The sequence below is a fragment of the Gallus gallus genome, chromosome 8 (genome assembly GCF_016699485.2).
Source record: "Gallus gallus isolate bGalGal1 chromosome 8, bGalGal1.mat.broiler.GRCg7b, whole genome shotgun sequence".
NCBI lineage: Eukaryota > Metazoa > Chordata > Aves > Galliformes > Phasianidae > Gallus > Gallus gallus.
In genome coordinates this window covers 11,052,702-11,077,942 of record NC_052539.1, presented here as the reverse complement: position 1 = coordinate 11,077,942, position 25,241 = coordinate 11,052,702, and the positions used below count along the sequence as shown (strand labels likewise).

Sequence of the window (25,241 nt, the reverse complement as noted above, 5' to 3'; positions counted from 1 at the left end):
CTATCATAGCATCTCCCACTAGTCATTAGCATGTGAAGCCCTATTTTGTAATTAACAGAGCTGATCCAAAGGTGGAACAATATAAATGTGCTCACTTTGTTTCAAACAGCTTATAACTTTTTATTTCACAAGGTGATTACTGGTGTCAGCAATAATGACTGCCCACTAAGAGAGAAAATGTATCTTCAATACATTTTATGAAGTTTTCCAAGAGATGTGCTGATCATGATGAGTTGATATATTCTTGTCCTTAGAAAGAGGAAAGGAGAGAGAAGAAGTAGAAGCTCTACGCATATACACAGGACAATTTATACTTCTACAGTTGTAGCTTGTCTTTTAGATCTCCATCCCATGTCCATGTTATCCTGGATAGAATGTTGCCTCAATGTGTACTGTTGTTCATTGACTTGAGGTTGCTGTCCATCTACTTTGCTACATTTTCATGTTACAACAATATATTTATTTGCAGCGAGGAAAATGTCTAACATCTCCACTATGGCTTTTCTCTATTTAGAGAGAAGATTGAAGCAAACTTTAAAGAAAAACAACCTAGTCTGATCTGAGATAATGTGAAACTTCAAGATCACAGGATGTTCTAGTTCTGTTTTGTCAGCTTTTAGAGGCAAAGTCCAGCTGTCCAATGTTTTTGTAACCCTGTAAACAGTTTTTTTTTTTTTTTTTTTTTTTTGCTTGAGATGTGAAAAATATTGCTTCTTGTTCTCTTATAGGCTTGTTTTAGTAAGGAATTTAGCTTGCATAGTCCCAGGTGACATACATCATATTTCTAGCTTGGACTCTTCATCGGTTATACTTCAAATATCTAAAACGAAGTACAGGAAATTCTGTGTTCCAGTTCTAGGTCCAGGTCTAGGTTGTGTCTTCTGTTTTCCACCAATAAATAGGACCATTTGCCTGCTTTTATTATGAGAGCCTTCTCCATGGGAAGCATATAAGATACTGGATGAGTAAAGAAGTTCAGTATTATGTGGACTGTTGTGACTACAAATTCATGCAGAGTAAATGCAAAATTAGATAAATAGCACGTGCTGCATACTGCCAGTAGCAGTATCAGCACCTATATTAACACTCCTTGTTCCAGCAGTATTGCTCAGTGCCTTCCAGTTCATGTGGTAAAATTATTTATTTATTTAGAGGCTGGATGGTCTGGAAGCAGAGTGAAGTTACTGTAATGACAGTAGGTGAATTCTGGACATTAAAAAACAGAATGACCAATCCAGGTAGACTAGACTTGATTTTATTAATAAAATTTGTATTTTCCTCTTTGAGGTGACAGTTACAAACTTTGGTTCAAAAATAGAAGAAAATATAAACAGCAAGAAGTTGACTTTTGAAATCTTATTTTTACATGTATAAATGTGCATGAGAAAGTACCAGTTGGAAATGAGCCAGCAGAAGCTATTACTATTTAATTTAACAACTTATAAGAAACAGAAACAAACATTTATTTTCAAGTCTTACATATATTATGAAAAATAATTACAAAAGGATTTCTGCTGCAAAATTAAAATGCAATTTCTACTTATAACTACCTGAATGAAGTGTTCAAAGGGAAAGCCAAACCAACTTTTTTTGGAGAAAGTTGAATAGCGAATTTTAACAATTTGAGTCAAAGACAGCTCTGTAGAAAGCAGTCCCCTCATGTTGCTTAGCAACTATGTAGAATCACATGACCTAGACATATTGCATTCCTGGCCTTCAGTTTAAAATAACAGGAAAAAATAATTTATATTAATGGGATGGGCAAATATTTTGTAGGACCATTCTGTGGAACTTCTAATACCCAGTTTGGGAAACAAACATCCATTGCTGCTTACTAAAATTCTAAATAAACACTGCAAAAATCCATAAATAACTGTTTAGAATACAGTAATCCAGTTTTAATATTTATGCATACCAAGTAAGCACAACAGAAACAAATTCAGATGAGATACATTGGGGGGGGGGGGGGGGGGGGAAGGAAAGCTATATGACTGATTTAATTCACACAGATTTTAACAGAAGTTTGGTTTGTTGTTTTCTGTTTTTTGCTTTTTTTACATATTCTCCCTGCCCAAAAATATGAATTTATTTATTTTAGATATATACAGATTTTGTATGAGATTCTGAAATTAGAAAAGAAAATAAAAAGTCTGAGGTATAGCACCATGGAGCACAACACCTTTGAAGGTGCTTTCAGTATTGAAATTCATCACGTAGTAATATCAGCAGAAAAGGGTATTTGAGTGTGCTGCTCAAGATCTTCCAGTTTTGCCACCTTAAGGCTTTTTGGCGACTTCAAATAACAAAGCTCTTCAACAACAATATATACAAAGGGATTTTATTATTAATCAGAAATTAAAATGGCTTCACTGGCAATTACAGATTTATTTTTTCAGAATACATAAACAGTATTGACAGTGTAGTTTTGTAATTATAAAATAAGAGCCAGATGCAATTTAGAGGCACATGCAAGTTTTGCAAATGGACAGAGAAATAACAGTACAGTACTGTACACAGAATAATTACAGTTTATTAAACACTTTCATAACACCTCTTTGTAATCAAAGGAGCACCATGTCATTGTTCTTTTTTTCTTTTTTTAAACAGCACCAAAGGTATCCAAAGGTGGGGTGGGGTGTTGATAAAGTGAGCCCTATGTTGTCTGTCTGTGCCACAGCATCCTTGCAGAATTAGTTTAAGTCATGTGATTCTGGCCCTTCAAGGGCAACAGTTACTTTCTAGATGAGACATAAGTACACAGCAAGACGTATTTTCTATGCCATTCTTATTCAAAACTTGCATATGGCATGAAGTGGGTTGGTAGCACCAGAGTGCCACGTTTTTGATGATCTGATCTTTTTCTTAAATTTAACCAAGGAAGCAGACAGGACCAACCTCAAATCCAAACTTTTGGCTTTGATCGCCAAAGTCATTGATCATCACATCAACTATAGGCACTTGGTCTATTTTGGGTGTGTTGATTTCAATCACTGTCTTTGCGTAGCCCTTTCTTGACTGTTAAAAAAAAAAAAAAAAAAAAAAGAAGCAAAAACAAATATATCAAAGGAGTAAATAAGTATGCACTGTAGATCTTCATAGGCTACCTCTGAAGTTTGGAATTTATAAATGATTGCCTGATGTTACAAATTCTAAATTTATTTTAAATATGTGATATTGAACATTTCTGATTTTAGAAAGGAAAAAAAAAAGTAAGACATTTAACGTTCTTTAAAGAATTCACACCTATACTAATTTATGATAATATTCTTGTAGTAGTGAGGATGTTCTCCTTGTAAAAAAATCACTAATTAGTTCTGAGAGAGAAGAAACACCTAGTTCTAGGAAGAAAGACTCTAACTGTCCTACAAGATATTACATAAAGTTTTTGGACATGGAAGAAAATAGCAGTCTGTCAGGACTGATTAGAGATGTTCGGAAGCACACTCTTACTCCCTAAAAAGGCTTTCTGCCTTCTCATTATGTTAGTTATCAGGATTGTTGCCTCAGTTTCAGCTGTGACGGTTTTTCTTCATAGTGTCTAATATCATGCTGTGTTCTGGTTTTAGGAGAAAAGCGAAAGGCTGTTTAGCTGCCTGCTGGGTTAAACCACAACAACTGTACTTCATTCAGATGGTCTCTTGTGTCCTTCTGAAACCATTCCACTTTCAACTATGCCAGGATGAGCATATTCAAACTGGAAGATCTTAGTATTCTCAGATTAATGATGAAAATTACACCCTAAATTGCTTATGTTGTCTCTGGAGCTTTACACACATCCACTGTGGGCAATGAAAGCAAAATGAAGGACATAGAGAAAGACTGACATGAAACAGTCATATATTAGAACTTTGTTATTGAGAGGAGGAGACTGCCTTTATCTAAGTTGTTTCTTCGTCTCAGTATGTATCCTACCACTTCCAGGTCTCATTTTCTATCACTGATTTCTCAGGAACTCACTTCAGATGCTTCCATATCAAACTACAAAATAATTAATGAAGGTTTAACTGTCACATTCTCCTGTAGTGTTCTTGTTTTCAAACTATTCTGCTTCTGAAGAGAGGTTACACCTTTAAAGACCGTATTGGAGAGGTGGTCAGAGAGCTCTTTGGAATTTTAGCTGAGCTAAGAGCAGAAGGTAAAAAATGCAATCCTGGAATTTCACCTGGCTTTGATTAATATATATATGAGAAAAGGAAATATATATATATATAGGAAAAGGAAAGGAAAAAGTAAAAATATAAAGGAAAAAGAAATATATATATATATTAATATGTATGAGAAAATAATATATATATATGAGAATAGATATATATATGAGAAAAGGAAACACAACATCACCTAACTATTACCTAACTATTCAGTTAATTCACTATGTGTGGGTTATGGCTTAGGTCATACATGTTTTTACTATATTTCTTATATATTATGATTATAAATATATTCTGTTCCTGGGCTGCTTCCTCTAATTATGCTTGTTTGCTTCTGTTCTCTTACACAGTACTTATACAAGAAAACAGTCTAGTTTCACATTGGTGCTGACAGCCTTGTATCTATACCAGGTTTGTTCTATTTCTGTTGCTTGGCTGATGGTAATATTTATTTATTTATTTATTGTACATATGAAAAAATTGAATAAAGGACTGGTGTGTGTATTCTAGTTAAAAACTACTAAAGGGCAGTCTATTAAAAGTAAAGATTTTAGAAAGCTTTTCTCAGGAGAGAGCTGTGCAAAACAAAAAAAAAGAATTTGTTTGATTTCTACTTTAATTGATAGGCAGGTTTTGTAAAGAAAATTCTGAATCTCTACTTACCGCACAGCCATCAAGAAGCGCTTTGATGTAAGGATTGTTGTCGTAAGACATCTCTTCATCGTTTGATCCTAAGAACCTTAGTGCTTTGTCATAGCTGTCAGATGAGGCATCATGCCAAGCTACGGACTGATGGCAGTTGTATGTGAAATTTTGTCTGGCAGAGGCACTCAGTAGTTTAAGGAATGTCATTTGAACCATATTAATGGAATTGCCTTCAACATCCACATATGAAAGCTAAAAAATATAAGAAGTCACATGAATATTTGTGTTAAAATGCAGAACAAAATTACTGTTGATGGAAGAACCACATAACTGTCCTTAATAAAAAAATAAACCATCACATCCCTTTTTAAGAGATTTTAAAGTTCAATAAAGCTATAACTCTGTAAATAGTTTTTCACATTGTAACAACGTATTTAGTAAGCATGCATTTTTTTTCTAATGGGAAAGACACATTTACCACTACCATATCATGTAAAATAGCAGAATGTCTTTGGGAATCTGTTTGTAGTTAATTAAAAAGTTACATCAGCTTGCACCCTCATTTTTCCATACTTAGTATATTTCCAGTTATCTAACCAGAGCAGGAAATCTGTACTCCAGCTGCTTTACTGTAATTAAGTGGTGATCTGTGGTCTGCCAGAAGCCAGATCCTCACCATCAGCTTTGCAGGTGACTGTTGGGATTGTTGTGCATTTACAGAGCACTGGTACAGTACAGCGCATGCTCCTGCTGACCAGTGGCAAGAGGCCTTGTAGCTGCTCTTATATTTAGGGCAAAAGGACCGAGTATGAAAAGTCTTAAGTTTGTTATTATCTCTATATTTTAAGATTCCTTGGGATCTCTTGATCATTCATAACATGTACTTGATTCGTGTATATTACAATGATCACTTACAAGTTTGCCACGCTTAAATTCACTAAACCAAGATCCTGGATTCTCTTTTGGCCAAGATGAAATTCTAACCTGTGTGGTAAAACAGTGGAGATATAACTATTTAGAACATGGGTTAACAGATAAGAAGGTTTTAAATTACCTGGAACAAATTTCACATAAGATACTAAAAAAATGGCTTTTCTTTCTGTGTTCTCAGCATTTTTAGAAGCTCTAAAATAGAATGTTTTTCTTGTATAGAATGCCTTCAGGTTCATTACTTTAAATAGAATCCAATGTGTTAGCTTGTAAAGAGAGATAATTCTATTTAACGCATACATGACTCTTATCAGATGACCAGTGTAATTCACTGGTATAAACTGCTACTGTGAGGAGTATCCTCACAGTAGCAATTAAGTAAATTAAGAGTTTTCATTGATTTTGATTCTGATATGTCTGTCTCTTTTAGAAAAACTTTTGAAAGTCATTCTCTACACTACATGCCCCTTAGAGGCCGTTTATACCAATAAGTGAGGACACACACTGTTAATACTTTGTTTTATATCTACTTTGCCTAGATATAGATATAGATGAACCCACAAGAGAAACTTCAGAGTATAACTTCAGATGTCAAACTCTAGATCATGCATTTAAACCTGCTGCATACCTATGTTGCATTCCAGAATTCAGTGAAAGTTCTACAAGGATGTGCATAAAAAGCACTATCTAAGCAAAAGTAAAAATGTCGTGTGTTAATTCTGTGCACCATTTTACTTCTTTATTCAGATTTATGTAAATTCAAATATAATCAGAAAGATACATATATGAAAAAATATGACAGTGTAATTATTCTGTTTATTTCAACATTGCAGTAGTATATCGTTATCTGTCAACAGTGAACTGAAAACACAGACTGGTACTTACTCCTTCAGATTTCTTATCTGGGTAGATGCAAGTTTCCCCACCTGCTGTGAAATTGCAATACACTTTGAAGGAGTCTCCAGAACAACCCTGGTTGGGATCAATCCAATATTCCCCTGAAACAAGTGAGAAAAGCCTTTGAAAATGTAAATGGTGTTTGGAAGATCCAGATTTTTTACTACCTAATAGTGCTCCAGAATTTGTAGCGAAGTCATTTTATCTTCATGATGAGAAAACAACCCATTCTTTTCAAAAACATCACAGAATAGTTGAAATTGGGACTTCTGGAGTCATCTGATGCAACACCTCTGCCAAGGGACTTATAAAGCATATTTTCTAGGTCCATGCCCAGACAGCTTTTGAATATCTCTAAGTAGGGATGCTCTGCAATCTCACTGAGCAACTTACTCTGTTGCTCAGTCACCCTCACAGTAAAGAAGTGCTTCCTGATACTCTGATGGAACCTCAGCTTCTCAGCTGAACATGAACTAGCAGTGTGCCCAGGTAGCTAAGAATGCCAATAGCATCTTGGCTTCTATCAAAATAGTGTCTCCAGCAGGACTAGGGAGGTGACTGTTCCCCTGTATTTGGCACTGGTGAGGCTGCACCTTGAGTACTGTATTCAGTTTTGGGCCCCTCACTACAACAAAGACACTGATGCCCTAGAAAGTATCCAGAGAAGGGCAATGAAACTGGTAAGGGGTCTGTAGCACGCATCTTATGAGGAGCAGCTGAGGGAACCAAGATAGTTTAGTCTGGAGAAGAGGAGGCTCAGGGGAGACTTTATTTTTTCTCTATAAATACCTGAAAGGAGGTTGTATTGAGGTGGTAGCCAGCGTCTTCTCCCAGCTAACTAGTGACAGGACAATAGGGAATGCCTCAAGTTGCACCAGGTGAGGTTCAGGTTGGGTATTAGAAAGAATTTCTTTACAGAAGGAGTGGTGAGGTATTGGAACAGGCTGTCCAGGGAAGTGGTGGAGTCACTGTCTCTGAAGGTGTTTAAGGAAAGGGTACATGTAGTATTTAGGGACATAGTTTAGTGGGCAGTATTGGTGGTAGGTGAATGGTTGGACTACATCAACTTAGAGGCCTTTTCCAACCTTTATGATTCTACGAACCTCTTGCATTTTGGTTTGTGCCCATTGCCTTGTGTCCTGTCACTGGGCACCACTAAAAAGAACCTTTATATGTATTTATGTACATGTATACATTTATACATATGTACACTGCATTATTTGTCGCCTCTGTTGCTTATAAAAAAATAATGCTGAGATCAAAGTCTATTTTTATCTACATCCTTTTGTTTTCATTTAATTTTATTTCAAACAATGACTTTATTGCAGAATAGTGCTTAGGGTTAGGAGGAACTGCAGTGACTTCGGTACAAAGGAGGAAGGTCATAATGTGTGAAACATACATTACAGGTCTCAACAATTTAGCTATTTCACTATTTCAGCTGAAGGATAATTTATACTTGTGGTAATAGAACTCTCAGTACAGATCCAGCTTTAGGCAGAAATAAACTATGGCCTAAGGCAGAGGTAGAAATTTGGAGTGATTTTCATACATATGTAGAAAGGACCTGATTGTAGCTGTCAAGTACCTAAAGCTTCCATTCAGAGAAATGGAATTCTCAGGCAAAACTGTTTTTTACTACTGGGTTTTGAGGCTGAACACAAGTGAAACTTTGGACTGCTTTAAGTGATGAAAACACATTAACTAATGCATGTTGGAGTCACATAGTGGGAAAAAGAGCTGAAACTTGCATGAGGCTTCCTATAGTTTCAGCAGTCCTACCAGGTTGTGTTTTGGTTTGACTGGGATCGAGCTAATTTTCTTCTTGGCAGCTCATATAGTGCTATGTTTTGGATTAACAATGAAGACAGTGCTGTAACACACCAGTATTTTAGTTGTTAATGAGCAGTGCTTACACAGAGTCAAGGTATTTTCTATTTCTCAAGCTGCTTGCCAGTGAGGAGACTTGGGGTGCACAGCTGACCTAAGCAGACAAAAGGGATATTCCATATTGTATGTTGTCATGCTCATGAAACTGGGAGGGTTGGCAGGAGATCTGTTGCTGCTCACAGACTGGTTGAACATTGGTTGACTGTTAGTGAGCAATTGCGTTGTGCACTGCTTGTTGTTTTTTATCCTTTGGTTCCCTTTCTCTTGTTAAACCATATTCATCTCAAGGTGCAAGTTTTCTAACTTTTGCCCTTCTGATTCTCTTTCACCCAGCCAGCCAGATGGAAGCTGGAGATTGAGCAAGTGGCTGTATAGTGCTTGGCTGCTTAATGGCATTATACCACAACAGATTGGCAGGGCTAAGAATTCAGACCCTACAATGCTAGAGTGAATGAAAACTGGGGATAAAAGAGAGCTGTAGTCAATCCAGGGTCTGCTAAAAATCAAATCTTTAAAAAACCCACCATTGTAATTATAATGATGATTTCTGTGATCTGGGTACTTATCTCTAGTTAATTTCATAGCAGGACAGCAAATTACTTTCTTACACTACTATTCTAATTCACTTTCAGGCAAAAAGTGGAAGTTTAGAAGAAACATGACAAATTCTTTCATTGCTTCTGTATTCTTAATACAGGGCAAAGACAAAGCATTTATGGTATTTTAACATTCTGTTGATTTGGGCTGTGTTTACTGAAAACAGTCTTTCCTAACTGAAAGTCTTGCCTCTGCAGAATTTTGCATTTTAATGAATGTGTTTACTTTTATGTTAACCAGAATAAAGTTACTTTGATATGAAAAAAGCTCCAAACAATAAGCAAATACTGCTAAATGAAGAAGACAAATGTGGCCTATAAAAAGCATTCATTACTCCATAAGTACTGAATTGTAAAATACGTACTTTTCACATAGCACATATACTGCTAAACTATTCCTTATGGCAACCATCTGCTTTTATCTATCTAGACTGACAGCAATAGAGTATTATTAGACTGTCAAAATCTATTTTTTCTTCCATTTAAATAAGAAAAATATTGCTTTGAACTGGGAAAAAAGTACCCATTGCAATAGAAAAGAAGTATGAAACCTAAAAGCTGTGCAAAGGTTAGGTTGGCTTTCCCTTAAACTTTTCCACAGGAGTAAAATCAGTTTGAAAGAAAGAAGAAAACAACAGAATAATAAAATAAATGATTAAATAATTAAATGAAAGTTATCATTCAGAATACGGCAACTAGTTCATGCCACTGCATTTTATGAAGCTAGGGCTTAGCATTAAATGCTATCAGAGAAACTTGCATATCCATTTGCTGAATGATACAGAACAAACAGTGGTCGTCACTCAGTAGACCAAATTATTGTTTCTAAGGATAAAAGAAAAGTAATTTTTGAGAGTCCTATTCAATTATAAATTGCATATAATACCAGTGATACTTCTTGTATTATACTAAGCTGAAGTATATAGTTACTAAAATAGTTTTCATTTCTTTTAAAAGCTCTAAACTATCTCAGCATGCTGACATTTGTGATTTTACTTCCATTGATCTAAATAGCTTTAATCTTTCATCCCTTTCCTGTTTGCATAGTTCTGGAAACACAAAGCCCACATTTCTAAACAAGCACTGTTTTTAGCAGCTTGAAAGTTTTATTTCTAAAACTAGATCTGGTTATTTATTTAAGGAATTATGGCTTTTACCAACAGAACATCTCTACACTCACGTTTTATAAACAGAACACTTTTATACCTGCAAATATTGATTTAATGACGTTGTTTAGCAACTATATTAACTTTCTACCAATAATTAACAATACTGCCCAAGTTTCATAGCAGATCATTACCTCAGCCTTGTTTGCCTTTGTCATGCAATATTAACATACCATCTGGGAAGTCTGGGTGGCAGAGCTGCAAGTCTTTGCAGGTTCGGGCTGGGTTGTTCTGAGTGCCCATTGGATACTTCATATACTCAATGTCTTGCTTCAGTGAATTCAGTGAACCAAAGATCTCTTCCATGCCATCAGAATAATCCAGAATATTATCACCAGCATCAGATACCATGTAATCGGGAGATCTTCTAGTCTTTTTGGGTGACTGGATTGGCAGTGGCTGAATTACTTCACCTGGAGGACCCTGAATGGGAAAAATATTATCTTTTCTGTTGATTATCCAGCTGCATAAATATGGAGACAACAAAACACGGCTTGGAGATGCTTTGGATAGGCTTTTTTCAATTCATTTATTTAACTTATTTCCTTCAGATTTATGCCAATTTGCTTGCACAAAAAAAAAAAAAAAAAAAAAAAAAAAAAAAAAAAAAAGATTGTAGAAGGCTAAACCATTGTTTTGCTCTAAATTCTTCCCTAGACATTGCAGTCTGGGGAAGCGTGTTATCCTCACATAAGTGTGTAGAACTTATTTGTGATTTCCTTTATATCTCCAGCAGTTCCCTGAAGAAGAGGCATAGCCTGTAGCAAATAAAAACTGTAGGTGTTTCCATAGGTGAAACTTTAAAATTACACATAGGGTCTACAAACCAGTATTTTATTTCACAATTTGACATATTTCATTCAGATTTTCACTGTTTTCACTCTGGATTATTATGCTATGAGAAAGAAATAGTAGAAACAGAAAAGAATTAACAGTGGGAAAAGAAATTCATTCCATTTTCTGTGCTTCAATATGACACATTAAATAATAATTGGAAGTTTTTTCTTTCTTTTTTAAAATGTCTAATGGATTTTTTTCAGAGCAAACAATGTATTTTTTTCTCTGTTAGATTTGTGTTTCCTGACAAATTAGTTTTCAAATAATCATTATTATTTTCCTTCTCTGCAAGTCCACAAGTGCCATTTTCTATCTCCACCAAAACAGCGTCATCACAACAGTAGAATATGCTTGCATCAAGAAGGAGTTCTTACTTACTGGAGGACCAGGTGGGCCAGGTAAACCACTGTCACCCTTTTGGCCAGCAGGACCCTATAAAGTAATGAAAGAAATGTGTTATTGACCATACTACTTTATATTAAAAAATAATGTACACACAGAAATGAAGCACAAAACCAGAAAATATGGAGAATTACTCACACTGGATCCTTTGGAACCTTTTGGACCTTGGGGACCCTATGGACAAGAGTATAAGCATGTAGTTGGAATATATTCCACAAAACATGGGAGTGTTTAGAACAGGAGAACTGGGTGAAATTACTTACAGGTAAACCAGGAGGACCAGGGGGTCCGAGTGGACCAGCAGGACCAGAAATTCCCTAAGAAAGAATAAGGACAGAATTAAAGTATTTTTTGTACTGGACTGAGTTAAGAAATGTAGATCTATTGAGAATGGTAGTCCTACTAAGTGCCCACCCCTGAAACTAAAGTTTCCCTTTAGTCCATTTGCTAGGGTCCAAAATAATTTTTAAATTTAAAATACAATCTGACAGTTTTAGTGTCTCTCATGCTCCAGCATTTATAGTCACAACACTGTTCTCCTTCAGATAAACGTTAAAGCTTCATATTTTACAGAGAGTTTTAAAACATAGCTTAATAACCAGGAAAAGAGAGTTTGCTTTGGGTAGTATGTAACAAGACTGGCGCTGGTAGTTATCTGATACCTAACAGAGGTATACTGTTTCCTTCATCAACAATCTGTGTCCTGGTTTTACCTTGTGTTTATACAATGCCTATGAAAGCTTTAAACTCCAGCTGGAGATTCTGAGTATCAATGTTTATAGTAACTTCATGTGTCTCCTGCAAGAAAGACATACATGAAACTTGAATGAAAGCAAAAGAGTGTTTTACTTACTGCATCACCTTTGGCTCCAGGAGACCCCTGTGGACCAGGAAGACCCCTATCACCCTTTTCACCTTGTTCTCCTGGAGGTCCAATCAGGCCAATCAAACCAGGATGTCCCTAAAAAAGGTAGAAGAAGCTAGAGAGTAAGAACATGATATATATAAAGTTGATGTGCTTTGTAAACACACAAATTAGAGCTTTCAAATGTCATGAGTTGTTTGTTATCAAACAACTTCATTGTTTCATTTGAAATACTATTTTGCAAGTATATTCACTTTCGATAGTCGGCCTTTGAATTTGGAGATTATTATCAAGCTGTGTATTACGCAGTGAAAGATTTAAGTGCAACACAGGCCTTTCTAAAACAAATGCAAAAATAATAAAAGTGGGTACAGATTTCATACAAACTTCCACGCTTACATGCTAATAAGAATATTATTTGTGGAAACAAATGTGCTACTCTTATTACAGCTATATAAACAGCTGATCTACACATATAAGCAAAAATTGTAATTCGTATGTTCATATTTCTTTCTCTATACACTTCTTCCCTGATACCCAAGCAATCAGTAGAGGGTTGGGACTGTATTAGAAAATGGCATCCCAAATCTCTCAATCCATTATTTCAGAATAAAGTACTGTAACTGTTAAATATTTACACTTTTTTATTTCTGTTTATTGTAAAAGCAAAGGTTCTCTTTACATCAGTGTCCTTGGGGCTTTCATTGCAGGAAAGAGTTGTAAGATCAATAGATTACTGCAAAGAATAATCCTTTTCTTTCTACTTATCTCTGGGGTATCAGATGTTACTTTAAGCTTCATCATTATCATTAAGGGTATGGAAAGCTGACTGATGGATTACTTAGGGTTTCTTGCTTTCTCATTAAAAAAAAAAAAAAAAAAAAGTGTATTTCTCTGCTAATTTTATACAGACTTATGTACAAGGCCAAAATTACAGAGGCTCAAACAAGGAATAAAGATGTTTTCATATACCTTCTCTCCTTTGGATCCTGGATCTCCTTTCAGACCAGGCAAGCCAGGTGGGCCCTAAATAAATAAAAAGAAGTAATGTAAAAGTAAGTTGTGACATACTGTACAAATCAAGTTTTCCTGAAATATTTTAAAGGTAGTGTAACTACAGGGTCATTCAGTGGATGATGGTTGTGATTCAGAGCCCAAGATAACATTGGCATGGATCTTTAGAATGCCGTAATGATGTTATTGTAGCATTTAAATTACTTTATAATTAGAAATCTATAAAGACTGTAATTATTAGAAATTTATGAAGAAGGAAAGAATTACTAAATTCATAAACAGTACCGAAAGCATCCAGGAAATTACGTGATAGACAAAGCAATTTTCAATTGAATTTTTGTTGATTAGCCTAATTTTGAGTGTGGTTACATTTTTATTTTATTAGTACTTCCACCATAACTGCTGTACCTATCCTGTTGTAAGACAGTAGTATGTACTTCTGCAGCCCTTTATTTCATAAGACAGTGGAAACAACCCCTTATTTTTTTTTTCTTCCAGGTTATTACAAATCAGTAAATGACATTGCTGATTGTAACAGCTCCTCAATATTGCTTTGTTGAAGAACTACCTCATGCTTAGGTTCTGTACTCCAGATATTGTCTTGGGATTACAATTTCCTTGATTTACAACCTGAAATTCCTGCATGACAATGAATAATGCAGTTAAATTTTCTATTTTTTCTACTTATATTCTATTTATAGAATATTCAAGTTCTTTCTACTCAACATTGCAAGCTTAATGTCATCGAGGTATGATAGATCCAATAGTACATACAAACCCATGGTTCACCAATACTGTAGTAAATATGGTAACATTCGCACACACGCATACACAAAAGTGAGCTCCAAAAGTAATGCCTCCTATTTTATTACACTGGCCTACAATATCAGAGACAGATAGATGTTGGTGGTATGGCAGTACAGGTTGAACCTTCCCACCAATTTTCAATTACATTTTGTTGCTGTGTGGCAGCAGAGCAGCAGTCTGACAAAATGGCGTCTGGAAGCGTGTATGAAGCACAAGTGTGTCCTTTGCTCCATGAGGAAAAAATTGCACTCACTGACATGCATCAACATGTGGACATCAGAGTGGATGGTATCACAGTAAGGTGGTAGGTGATGCATTTCAGCAGTGATGACAATGATGTGAAAGGCAATCCATGTTCCAGATGGCCACGCGCAGCCATCACACCACAAAATGAAGAGTATCTCCATTAGCTCATCCATATAAGTTGGCTAATGGTGGTGGCTATGGTAAAAAAAACAGAAACAAATAAACAAACAAACAAAAAAAAAACCCAGTGTTTTGTAGCTGAGAATTTACTCTACCCAATAGTGTTCTTGTGCTCTTTGTATCTGTTGTAGTTTCCATGGTAATAAATAGAAAGCATTACTTTTAGACTGGCCTATATACTCAGGTTTTGCAGTACTAATCTGGGCTATTCTGAACTCCTTTAGAATCTCCTATACTCTCTCTGGGCCTCTGTTCCTCATCTGTTGTATAGGGAGAATACTCTTACCTTAAAGAGATTTCAAAGTGATATCTTTTTATAATTTTTATATTTATATGAACTTTGGTTCATAAATAGTATATATGAAGCTTGATAAAAATCTTCTTGTGTTTCTTTTTTCTCCTCCAAGTAAGTTTTAATTTTATTTCAATCCTGATTTAAAATTTTAGAGGAATTTTGGGAGATTTGAGGAATCTTCTGAGGTTTGTATGAATAACATTGCTAGTTTTCTATAATTTGTACAGAATGAGGTGAAAAACTCAGGCTGTGTATATGTAAGCACGGAAAAGGCATTCATTTCTCAGAGGCTATTAATCTCACACTAACACGTATGCATTAGGAGCTGAGCTGCTGAAGTAAGCTGGTAACTCATTGCTATTAGTCTCTTGCTTGCAGTAGATATCTGTGAAGTTATAATACAAACAGCAGTAATAAGTGACCTTTTCAACCTGGCACAGTTTCAAGAAGTGCCACAACACTCAATGTACAAAATATTATTCAGTGTGTATTCTTTCCGTCTCTACTTCAAAATATCATTAGGTGCAAAAGCGTAAGCAAATACATAATTCATGAATAAAAGTTGAAATTGTAAAGTTTCTGGAATACAGAATCAGACATTCTCACCTGCAGTGTGTTGTGCTCTACTTCAAATCTGCTCTCATACTGTTCTCCTGTTAGTAGAACTAGTGGGAGGGAGGGAGGGAAGAGAAGGATGGAGACCTAACCTCAACAATATATAGATAGAAACTCTACTTTCTTAAAATCTGAAATGAATTCTAAGTTACAGCAATGCATCTAAAAAAGTTCTTGTTGAGATGAAAGGAAGCCAGGGCATTTGGGAGTATTTTAATTCATTCATACACTCAGCTTCAGATTTGAATCGAATAGAAAAGTTCTCAAATGTTGGAAGAGAAACCTTGATGCATTTGGAGCTTCTGGTGACTGACATATGAGAAATGGATGGTTATTACTGATGAATTCAGTTCATTATTTTTTTTTCCAGCAAAGAATTGTAACCAAGGAGATTTCAGTCCCATTATTTATGTGTCTTGTGCCATTCATTTGTAAACGGGGCAAATTATTTAAGCTATGCCCTTTTTGGAAGCATAAACTCTTTAGAGAGGGTATTTATTATGGATTTAGCACAGGTCAGTGTTTTCAGTTTTTTACTCTTTAGTTAACTTGCTTAACATACTGAATATGAATATCAACATTTTGTAGCTTGTGCCCACAGTGTTGGTTTTTTTTAGCTTTATAGAAAAGTTTACTAAAATAGCAAGTATAGATAGAAATAATGATATAATTTGGTAGTATGTTATATTACCTAAAAAAATTAATTTGCTCTAATTATATTATAAACACATAGCAAAATTTACTTGACTACTTTGCATCAAGCTAACAGGAATGTTTTTTGTTCCAGTTTTACAACAATTAGGCTAGTGGGTAAAGCTAATTTACAAAGCTGTACATTTACTGTAACTTGCCTTACACTACAACCAGACCACTAAGAGAACCTCAATACATGCCTTAGGACTAACACGTTGCTGTCAAATTCATAAATCAGAAATGATATAAACTCAATTTTAGCTGAAATGACAAAGAAAAAAATCCTCATGGAAGGTGAATTTGGTTTTATCCAACAGTATGGCTAAAATTACAGTTTCATTATTATATTCATGGGAGCAGCCAATGTTGCTCTGATAACTATTTTATCTGATGTCTTCCTGTTTGATCTGTACTGCTTATGTATTAGCAATTATAAATATTTTATCAGTTTCACAGTTGCAGCACTCAATGCCTACTGCAACATTATAAAAGAATGTTAATGTAAAGAGCATTAACATAACTTGAGAACATGAAGAAAAGGATAATGGCCAATGAATTATATAATGCCGTTCAGCTTGCATTGCTGGCAACCAAAGTTGATATTGTGGCACTGCTATTTTGTGTTCCACGGAAACATGATATACAGTTCTAACTGATGCCCTAGTAACTGGGAACTTGTTTCACTCAGACCCTTTTAAACACTTTGCTCATGTATTATATTTCCTGGGTCTGCCACAGTGAACAATGGACAGGTCGCTGTTGTTCATTTTTACAAAACCTGCATATTTTCTTCTGATGTAAAAGTCTCTTTTTGGGCTTGCTTCTAATTTTTTTGTTTTTTCTTTTAAGTATGGGTATGATCTAATCTTTTACCCTAGAAATAATGTTTTCACTGGCAGTCACTAAAATCAATGCATGTAAAAAAAAATACCACTGGAAAGGAAACAAAAGAATTTAATGTGTTAAGATTTGCTGATGCAGGGACAGAAGTTTTACACTAACTTATTCCACTCTTCAGCTGGTATAAATCAGCTGCATTCAACAAAGCTGTCTACTAAAGCAAAGCAGTAGATTGAAGCAAGTCATAGGCATCAATTTCTGACAGGGTAGAAGAATAGCAACTTAGTGCTAGGAACTGACTTACACATTCGTTTTTTTCTATGATATGCACAGACATGTTAATGGTGTGTTTTAAAGGCTGCTTTTTATGTTTTGGCACTGAAGAGAAGCATACTCACCAGTGGCCCAGGAGGGCCATCCTGGCCTGGTGCTCCAGGTAGACCTTGTTCTCCCTAGAGAAAATAAAAAATTTGCTTTACTGGAGAATATGCAGTAAATGCAATGCTTAAAATACTATATGCTCAGTTTACTCACCACAGGGCCAGGAATGCCCCGGAGACCTTCAGGGCCAGGTTTTCCTGCTGGTCCCTGAGGACCAACTGGACCTGTTTTTCCAGGAGCTCCTTCTGCACCAGGTTCACCCTAGAAAGAATTAAGAGGTCAAAAAGAATAGTTGAAAAGAATATTAGTAGCAGCAAAATGAAAGTTTCTTTGCTCCATTTTTCAAAAGTTATTCCAAAACAGTTTTCTAGAACATTTTTCTGAATGAAACAATGACAGCTTTGTATGCCATGGGGTGCCAGCAAAGCATGCTTATCCTCATTTCTCACAGGGGTGAGTTAAGTTGGGCCTGCACTAGTGAGAGTACACTATGTACTCTCGTTATGTACTGCTATTAATTTTAGGTCTTAATTTGGATTTTATCATTTACCTGTTGCTATTTTGATAAGTTTCACACACTCAGTGACTGATAAGGAACTTACTTTTAATTTACAAATAGTTTATATTTCCATGCCTCTTAAAATATAGTGGCATATATTACCTTTGCACCTTTTTCACCTTGTCTGCCTTCAGCTCCAGTTGCTCCAGGAGGTCCCTGTGAAAGAGGAACATGAAGCTCATAATCTCAGTTCTCTAAAATATTTCCACAGTGAAAAAAAATCTGAAAGTGCCATTATAAGCATTAATAAGTAATAACTACTTAAAAAATTACATTTATTTCTTTACATTTTATTCACAGCATGAAAATTCTGTTCTGTCATATCAGCTCTTTTTTCCTTCATAAAATTTTTGGGGATTTTATAGCATCTAAAAGAATATGCATTACTTAACACCTCTGATAGAATAAGGTTAAAAACAAAGATATATTTTGGAAAAAATCAGAACAGACTATAAAAGTAAAATACTTATTTACATTTACAGTAAAAGTTTTAGACTCCCTTTTCATTGTATTATTCCTATTCACTGATTCCAAAGATCTGTCATTATATAATGACAAGAATGCCACATACTTCGTTCTCTAAGTGAGGGATGGGCCTTTTAATTAAAAATTGATACATGCCTCAACATTATCCAATAAATATGAAAGAGAAAAGAAAAATCAGATGACTAAGGGTCATTAAGAATGAAATAAAGATGCTAACAACAAAGAACTCTTGGTAGTGGGTTTCCTGCTATTGCTCTACAAAAGCTTTATTTAACTCAGAATGGAGAACATGGTACTGAAGGATGACATAGAAATGGAATACGACTCAGATGAAGGCCCTAAGACAGGGGTTGCAGTAGACCAGCATCACTCTGACTACCTGTTGCTGACACCACCCATCTTTCAATTCTTAAGGTTTCAATGAAAAATTAGAAGACTTTTTTTTTTTTTTTTATAATTTCAAAACTTACAGAATTAATGTTCAGGTTAGGGAATTAAAACTTACAGCTTGTTTGCAAGAGAAGCAGTATCTAGAATCTCATGTACTGTTATGAAAATGTCTCTCTTACACATACTTAGTTTAGAAAACAAGGTTAATTTTCAGCCTGGGAAATATCTTTATTACAAGTAGCTACTTATTGCCAACAAATGAGCAGCTTAAAGAAAAAGGAAAGTTATCAAATATGAGGTGATTTTCTGAATCTATAAACTAACTTCCTAAGAATCATCTATTCATTAATTCAACAGTTTGCAAAACAGAAAAAAAATGTTCTAAGGAATAGCAATTTTAAAAAAGCCAGTCACTGCCATTGACTTCTTTTTACTTTATAACAGTAGTTGAAAAAAATACACTAAAATAAATCACTAAGACATTCTTAATTTTACAGGTATCCTTTGTGAACTCAAATCTCACTTTGATTTTACAGCAATTTTTTTATATGACAGCTGAATTTAGTCCACACTTTTTACAGCCTGATATATTTAATAGTCCACTATTATTGAACGCATATCTTGAACACAATTCCACCAGATTTAATTTAATTCTGGAAAATTTACATTCATTTTATTACTATTTACATAAAAGTATATTAAAATCATTCATTCAATTCTAATACTAAGCTTTCTCTACGGTGGAACTGAACATCTGCAGTGTTGTATTAACCTTTTGGCCAATAGAGGTAGTTCAGGTTTTCCATCAAAGGTAATGCAAAATGAATCAAATTACCCACAGTGGACTCTGGTCATCTGATGTGGCTCTCAAAGATTGTTCTCCTTGGTATTTATAAAGACAGCAAGTATTAAAGGACTTAGTTCTATCTCTTCAGAACACAGGGAACTTAAAAAGAACTGAACATTGTGAACCACTTGCTGATTCTTTTCAACAGGAAGAACAATTTGCATGAATACTGTACCAATAATAATCTCTGATGTGTATACTCCTTTGCATAGCTTGTAATTATTTGAGTGGATCACAATTTGCAGTGATAACAAGAAAAATTATTAGCAGCTACATAAATAAGCTCAGGAACATTTTAGAAACAGGATGTTCTTTTCCTACATGAATTAATGTATATGCTCATTCTCTTTACTGCTTTCCTTTCATTCAAGTTGGTGTGTCAGTTACAATTTACCTTACCTATGAAAGTAAACATGGTTATGTGGTAGTTTGTATTTGAGAAATATAATCTCTTAATAATCCAGAAATGCAGCTGCATTTGAAGTAGCAGGGCTAAAAACACTGTGATCTCTAAAAATGCAGTGAATCAAGATTGCTAAACAAAGAGTGTACATTCATTATCAAACAGTGCCAGTGCTGCACTGTGAGTAAAGCAACTCAATGAACTGTGCCTTCTAATGTACTGTAATGTAATGGCTGGCACGGCACAGATGGTGCTTCTACACTGAAAGACTGCTAATTGCTATTTAACTTGCCTTCCTCCACTTGAATTTTTTGGAGTATCTAATAAATTTTAACTGACAGAAGATCTCAGTATAATTTACAATAATGCATGACTCACCATCCTAGCTGCCATGGTGACTGTTAAGATTGTTACACTACAATTTGGATGTGTTGCCTTATGCAGAAGTGAAAAGACAGAAGAACTCATACAGAAAGAACTGTGTCCTCAATTTTTCTTACATGAACCTATTGGAAATTTTCTTTGTTCATCCATATTTAAGATTTTCATTAAAATATTTTAATCTTTTGTTTATAGCTATTAGCCATCTGACTAAAACCATGATATCCAATACAGTAAACCATTTCATCAGTCTGTTAAGATAGGAAACTAATTTGCCATATTGTTAGGTGTTTACTGTATTTTTAATCAAGAAAAATGACTTAATTTTTAAGTGGTGCATGCATCTTGCTGGGGAAGCATGACATTATAACCAAAATGGAAAAAAATCTTCATAGAAATACTTATTTTTTTCCCCAAATCATTCAACATTGTATATAAAAAGAACTAACCAAATAAAACTCTGCTTTTCAAATTGTAGAAGTTGGCCATGCTGTGGAGAATTGAGACCTGTTTTTATACTGAAAGCAGGCACTATATACTCCAGTTTAGAACAAAAATGTATCTAAGACTCGTACTTGTTTAAATTCTAACATTTTTAGCATAATATATAGACCCTCAGGTGTATGTGATCTAGACATCTAATTGACTCACTCTAATGCAAGCAGCAGAAAACACAGCTGAATGGCCTAGCACACTGAAGGGCTATGTTTATTTGCATAGCTATTTTGATATATAGAGCCTTCTCAGCAAGTATTTTTTTTTTTAATTTGGTACATGCACTGATCATTTCAGAAGTCATAAACTTTCAAATACTATGATTTAGTTAAAATTTAAAATTCAGTAATGTCTGTAATCACTAACAGACTTTATCAATGACTGTCATAGGGTTTGCTGTTTCTAGATTATACTTTTGGAATATGAATATATATACTTGAAGTAATCTTTCATCTGAATATGGAACTTTGTTCTGAAGATACACTGATCTGTCCCTTATAAAACTGAAAGCATTTATGGTGATAGATGGGAATGAAAACATATGGCAATAAATAAGGAGATCATACAGTTGAGGCATTCGAAGAGCTGCACTTATAAGTTTAAATCCTGATCTCTGTCAGTTTGTCATTTGGAGACAGAAAAACAAACAAACAAAGAAATAGATTACTGGAATGTTGCTTTCCAGTAATTTTTCCATTGCACCTTCAATGATAGCAGTCTTACTACTGAAATGGTGCATCAGGATGAAATGACACAAAGAAACTGATTCTACCATGCAACTGATGAAAACTAACAAAGCACATTTTTTGTATTCTTTTTGCCAGCAAAGTAACAAGCCTAAAGTCCTTTGCTGTATTTCTTCAACACAGTACAGACTTCCTACAAGCTTGAAACATTCAGGTACTCTGGTCATATAGAATCTGACTCTACAAACTATTTGCTTCAGTATTCAGGAATTAGATCACCTGACAATATTTTTTTTTTCTTCACACTATTCATAAACTGGATTTGTATTAAAACATCTGATGTTATATTTGAATTTCTAATTTTATCTAGCAATACATTCTATTTATTAGGAATGAGCTACTGCCTTTCCATATAATAAAATAGGAAGTTCTAATCTGATGTAGAACAAACATACTAATTGAAATATGGACAGACTAAATATTAGCAGTTCTAGTGATAAGGTTGTTAATGCCACCATAATCTTTTTATAGTATTATAAATGTTTTGTAAGTTTGCAGAGCAAATAGATTATTGTGTAAAATAGATAAAACTAAAGAGGCAAGTCATTTCACTCAAGCCCATTACACTGAGCAATTAACACATAAATAGCTCTCAGCTTAAATTCAATGATGCTCCCATCTTTTCTTTTTGAAGTATAAAAGCAGCATCCAATCACTCTCTGAAACAAACCTAAAAAGGGTGGTGCATCTACCCACTATAATTCTGTAAGTATATTATTTACTGGTTTTGATTAGCTATATTTGTAAAGCTTGTAAAGCTCCAAAAATTTTAGAAATAATGAAACAGTTTCATAAGCTACAGAAATGTCTCACTGTTGATAAGTCAAAGGGATGACAAAGATTTTCACATAAGTTGCATTTAAATTATTTCATAGACTAAAGACACAAAAGCAGTCACTTCCTTTCTTATCCCTGCCAGCAGTCATGTACCTACGAATGATGTGTTATTACTCTCATTGTCACTCACTCTGATTACCTTATTTATTTATTTATTTTTTAAACCCTATCACATATTGAATTCCCTTGAGTTAGAAGACAAATCACAGTTACAGACAAGGAATATATTCTTCCCTATATGTTTTTGTTCTTGACGCTGATCACAGAAATTCTTCTGAGCTCTTACAAAGAAGTTACTGTAAGAGGACTATCTTTAACTCTACCGAGATAAATGAGAAAAAATAATCAAAATGGCCAGAGGTGCTAATCTGTTGAGTGGACTCTTCCACTATTTTCCATGTTCAGCCTGCCTGCAGTTGCTAGCTCCAAACTACTGAACACAGGATTTGTCCATTGTCAGTACTTCGCTAGTAACTGTACTCTTGACTGTAAAATCTCCAGGTCTGCAGTTGCCTTTTTGATCTAAAGCTGTATACAGACGACTACACCAAACATACGTTTAGAGTTATTTTCCTCTTGATTTGTATTCCAGGACATGCTATATATTTTAACAAATCTATTTTGAATAGAAAGAGACAGATCCTCATTGCTAAAAGCAGATTAAGTCCTTTGCAGGACTCCTGTTAAAAAGTTTTCTCTGCTGTCTGTATTTTTTTATTTCTCACATTATTAAAAGAAACTTTAAACTTCGTATATGAATATATATATATTTCCATGTCATAACATGAAAAACAAATAGCTGAAATACTCTAAAACATAATATCTTTGAAAGAGAGATGTACTAGAGGCAATGAGAAATGACTTACTCTCTTTCCAGGTGGACCAGGTGGGCCAGCTTCTCCTGAAGGACCTGGTGGACCCTGCAATGGAAAGCAATAGGTTCAGTGGTAACAATATATACAATCATTTTCTTTCTTAACTGCAATGAACATCTGCAATATCTCCTTCAATGGACAGAAAGTAATTATCATACAGAAGCGATACTTGCTTACTCAGCAAGTCCTTTCTTAGAGTCATCTTTTGCAGTTTTTAACAGGTTTTTACAAAATGTAACTACTCTTTTTTTCTTGTTTAAAACAAAACATTTCATTTCTGGAAGTGGCTGCACAGAAGTAATGTACAATCTACTGACTAACTTGATTAAGAGTATTTCTTGCTTTCTTGGGTGCTGAAGTTGTTATTTTCCTTCAATTTTTCCTAGTAAGTTAGCTGCCCAGTAAGTCACCTTCTATTGAAAATATTCTACACTGACAGCCATTTGGCTCCCCCATACAGGTATGCTGTGATTCTCTTTTAAAGACTTCAGGTCTACTGAACAGTTTGATAAGTTTTTCTTCATGAGCACAACACTCTAAAGGTACTTACTGTGAAGTTAGATATACAGATGTTCATCCTGAACTTTTCAATTTAAACTCTGGTTTATAACTTAGTTCCAACCATATGTTGAATTACTAGTATTTTTTCTTTCACATTGTACTGTATAAAATATTTCCTTGATACTCAGAAATTCCAGAGCTGTAAAGAGACCTTCCAAAAAGGAAGCCCTAGCTTTCTGCAGTAAAAGATTATATTCATGATGCTTTAACATAGAAATCTCCAGAAAGTTAAGAGCATTGAATAATACTGCTTAGGTAACTCTTAGACTTCACATGAAATACAGTAGAAATTCCAAGATTTAGATTCACTTCATAAAGAGCTAATGAAGACTATTTGGCTTCAGCGTTACTTTTTTATACTAAGGACTGCTATCGTTTTAATGCACCTCAGCAGCTCTGGCACAAATCTTTAATGAACTGTTTATTTCTCCTTCTAAAAGAAATGACCTCTTGCCTTTGATTGTACCTATTATATAGGTAATTCTATTTCTACAAGGAAATAAAGAGATTTTTCAGTACAATACAAAGAGAATCTGTTTAGAAAATATTTGTTAGAGTACGAATTTATAGAAAACACTGATTCAGCAAAAAGTATTTTCTCAGCACAGGAGAAAACATGTAGCCAAAACAAAATGACAGAAACAACTCACAGGTTGACCAGGATCACCATCTTCACCCTTTTCTCCACCAACACCATCTTGACCCTACAGAAATCATGTCAAAATAAACAAAAGATACAAACTCAGATAAATTCAGTGACTTAGTTTCATATATGAATATAAGAACACTAGTTTTCTGCAGCGAATTTTTCTACAGACACTCATTTTCAAAACTTTTTAAAGATTTCTGTTTTTTTTTAGGTAGGATTTAAGAAATATATGGAAAGCTGAAGCAATAAATCTGAAAGGAAGACCTCCTTTCCAAACCAAGAAGAGATGGGGGTAACTGCAGTTGAATGCAAACCAAGTCCAGGACCTAAAACTGCTTTTCAAATATACTTACAGCTGGACCAGGCTCTCCAGGGGGACCAGGATCTCCAGGAAAACCAACCGGACCCTAGGTAAATCAGGAAAAAAACACGGAAGATGTCATCTACAGAGAAGCAGGTAACAGTCATCAGAAATATTTTTTTAAGAATATAATAAATTTAGTTTAAATGTGGAATTTGATCTATAGTTCTATATGTAGCACAGCTTCAGCAATGTTTCACTGTG

At 34.7% G+C, this 25,241-nt stretch overlaps 1 protein-coding gene and 1 long non-coding RNA gene across 14 annotated transcripts in view; one reads left to right on the top strand and one right to left on the bottom strand.

Annotated features, from left to right (window-relative positions):
- The window catches only part of COL11A1 (collagen type XI alpha 1 chain), a 146,843-nt gene that overhangs the window by 5,381 nt on the left and 116,221 nt on the right, over window positions 1-25,241 (bottom strand). For 5 of the 9 annotated variants that reach the window (XM_422303.8, XM_004936545.5, XM_001231623.7 and 2 more), the window contains 16 exons: window positions 25,030-25,083; window positions 24,678-24,731; window positions 23,458-23,511; window positions 18,109-18,162; window positions 17,601-17,708; window positions 17,465-17,518; window positions 13,349-13,402; window positions 12,365-12,472; window positions 11,775-11,828; window positions 11,650-11,685; window positions 11,488-11,541; window positions 10,446-10,695; window positions 6,609-6,721; window positions 5,709-5,777; window positions 4,812-5,045; window positions 1,234-3,015 (listed from right to left, as the gene is read on the bottom strand). In XM_422303.8, the coding sequence (XP_422303.4) occupies window positions 2,869-3,015; window positions 4,812-5,045; window positions 5,709-5,777; window positions 6,609-6,721; window positions 10,446-10,695; window positions 11,488-11,541; window positions 11,650-11,685; window positions 11,775-11,828; window positions 12,365-12,472; window positions 13,349-13,402; window positions 17,465-17,518; window positions 17,601-17,708; window positions 18,109-18,162; window positions 23,458-23,511; window positions 24,678-24,731; window positions 25,030-25,083 (1,497 nt within the window). In that variant the 3' untranslated portion in view covers window positions 1,234-2,868. The other 4 variants (XR_005861921.2, XR_005861922.2, XM_040704931.2 and 1 more) reach the window with 2 other exon arrangements.
- LOC107053980 overlaps window positions 1-25,241 on the top strand; it is a 162,040-nt gene that overhangs the window by 106,163 nt on the left and 30,636 nt on the right. For all 5 annotated transcript variants that reach the window (XR_006940009.1, XR_006940012.1, XR_006940014.1 and 2 more), the window contains 4 exons: window positions 4,499-4,559; window positions 11,402-12,481; window positions 13,288-14,501; window positions 23,469-25,133. This is a non-coding gene — a long non-coding RNA (uncharacterized LOC107053980). The remainder of the gene's footprint in view (window positions 1-4,498; window positions 4,560-11,401; window positions 12,482-13,287; window positions 14,502-23,468; window positions 25,134-25,241) is intronic.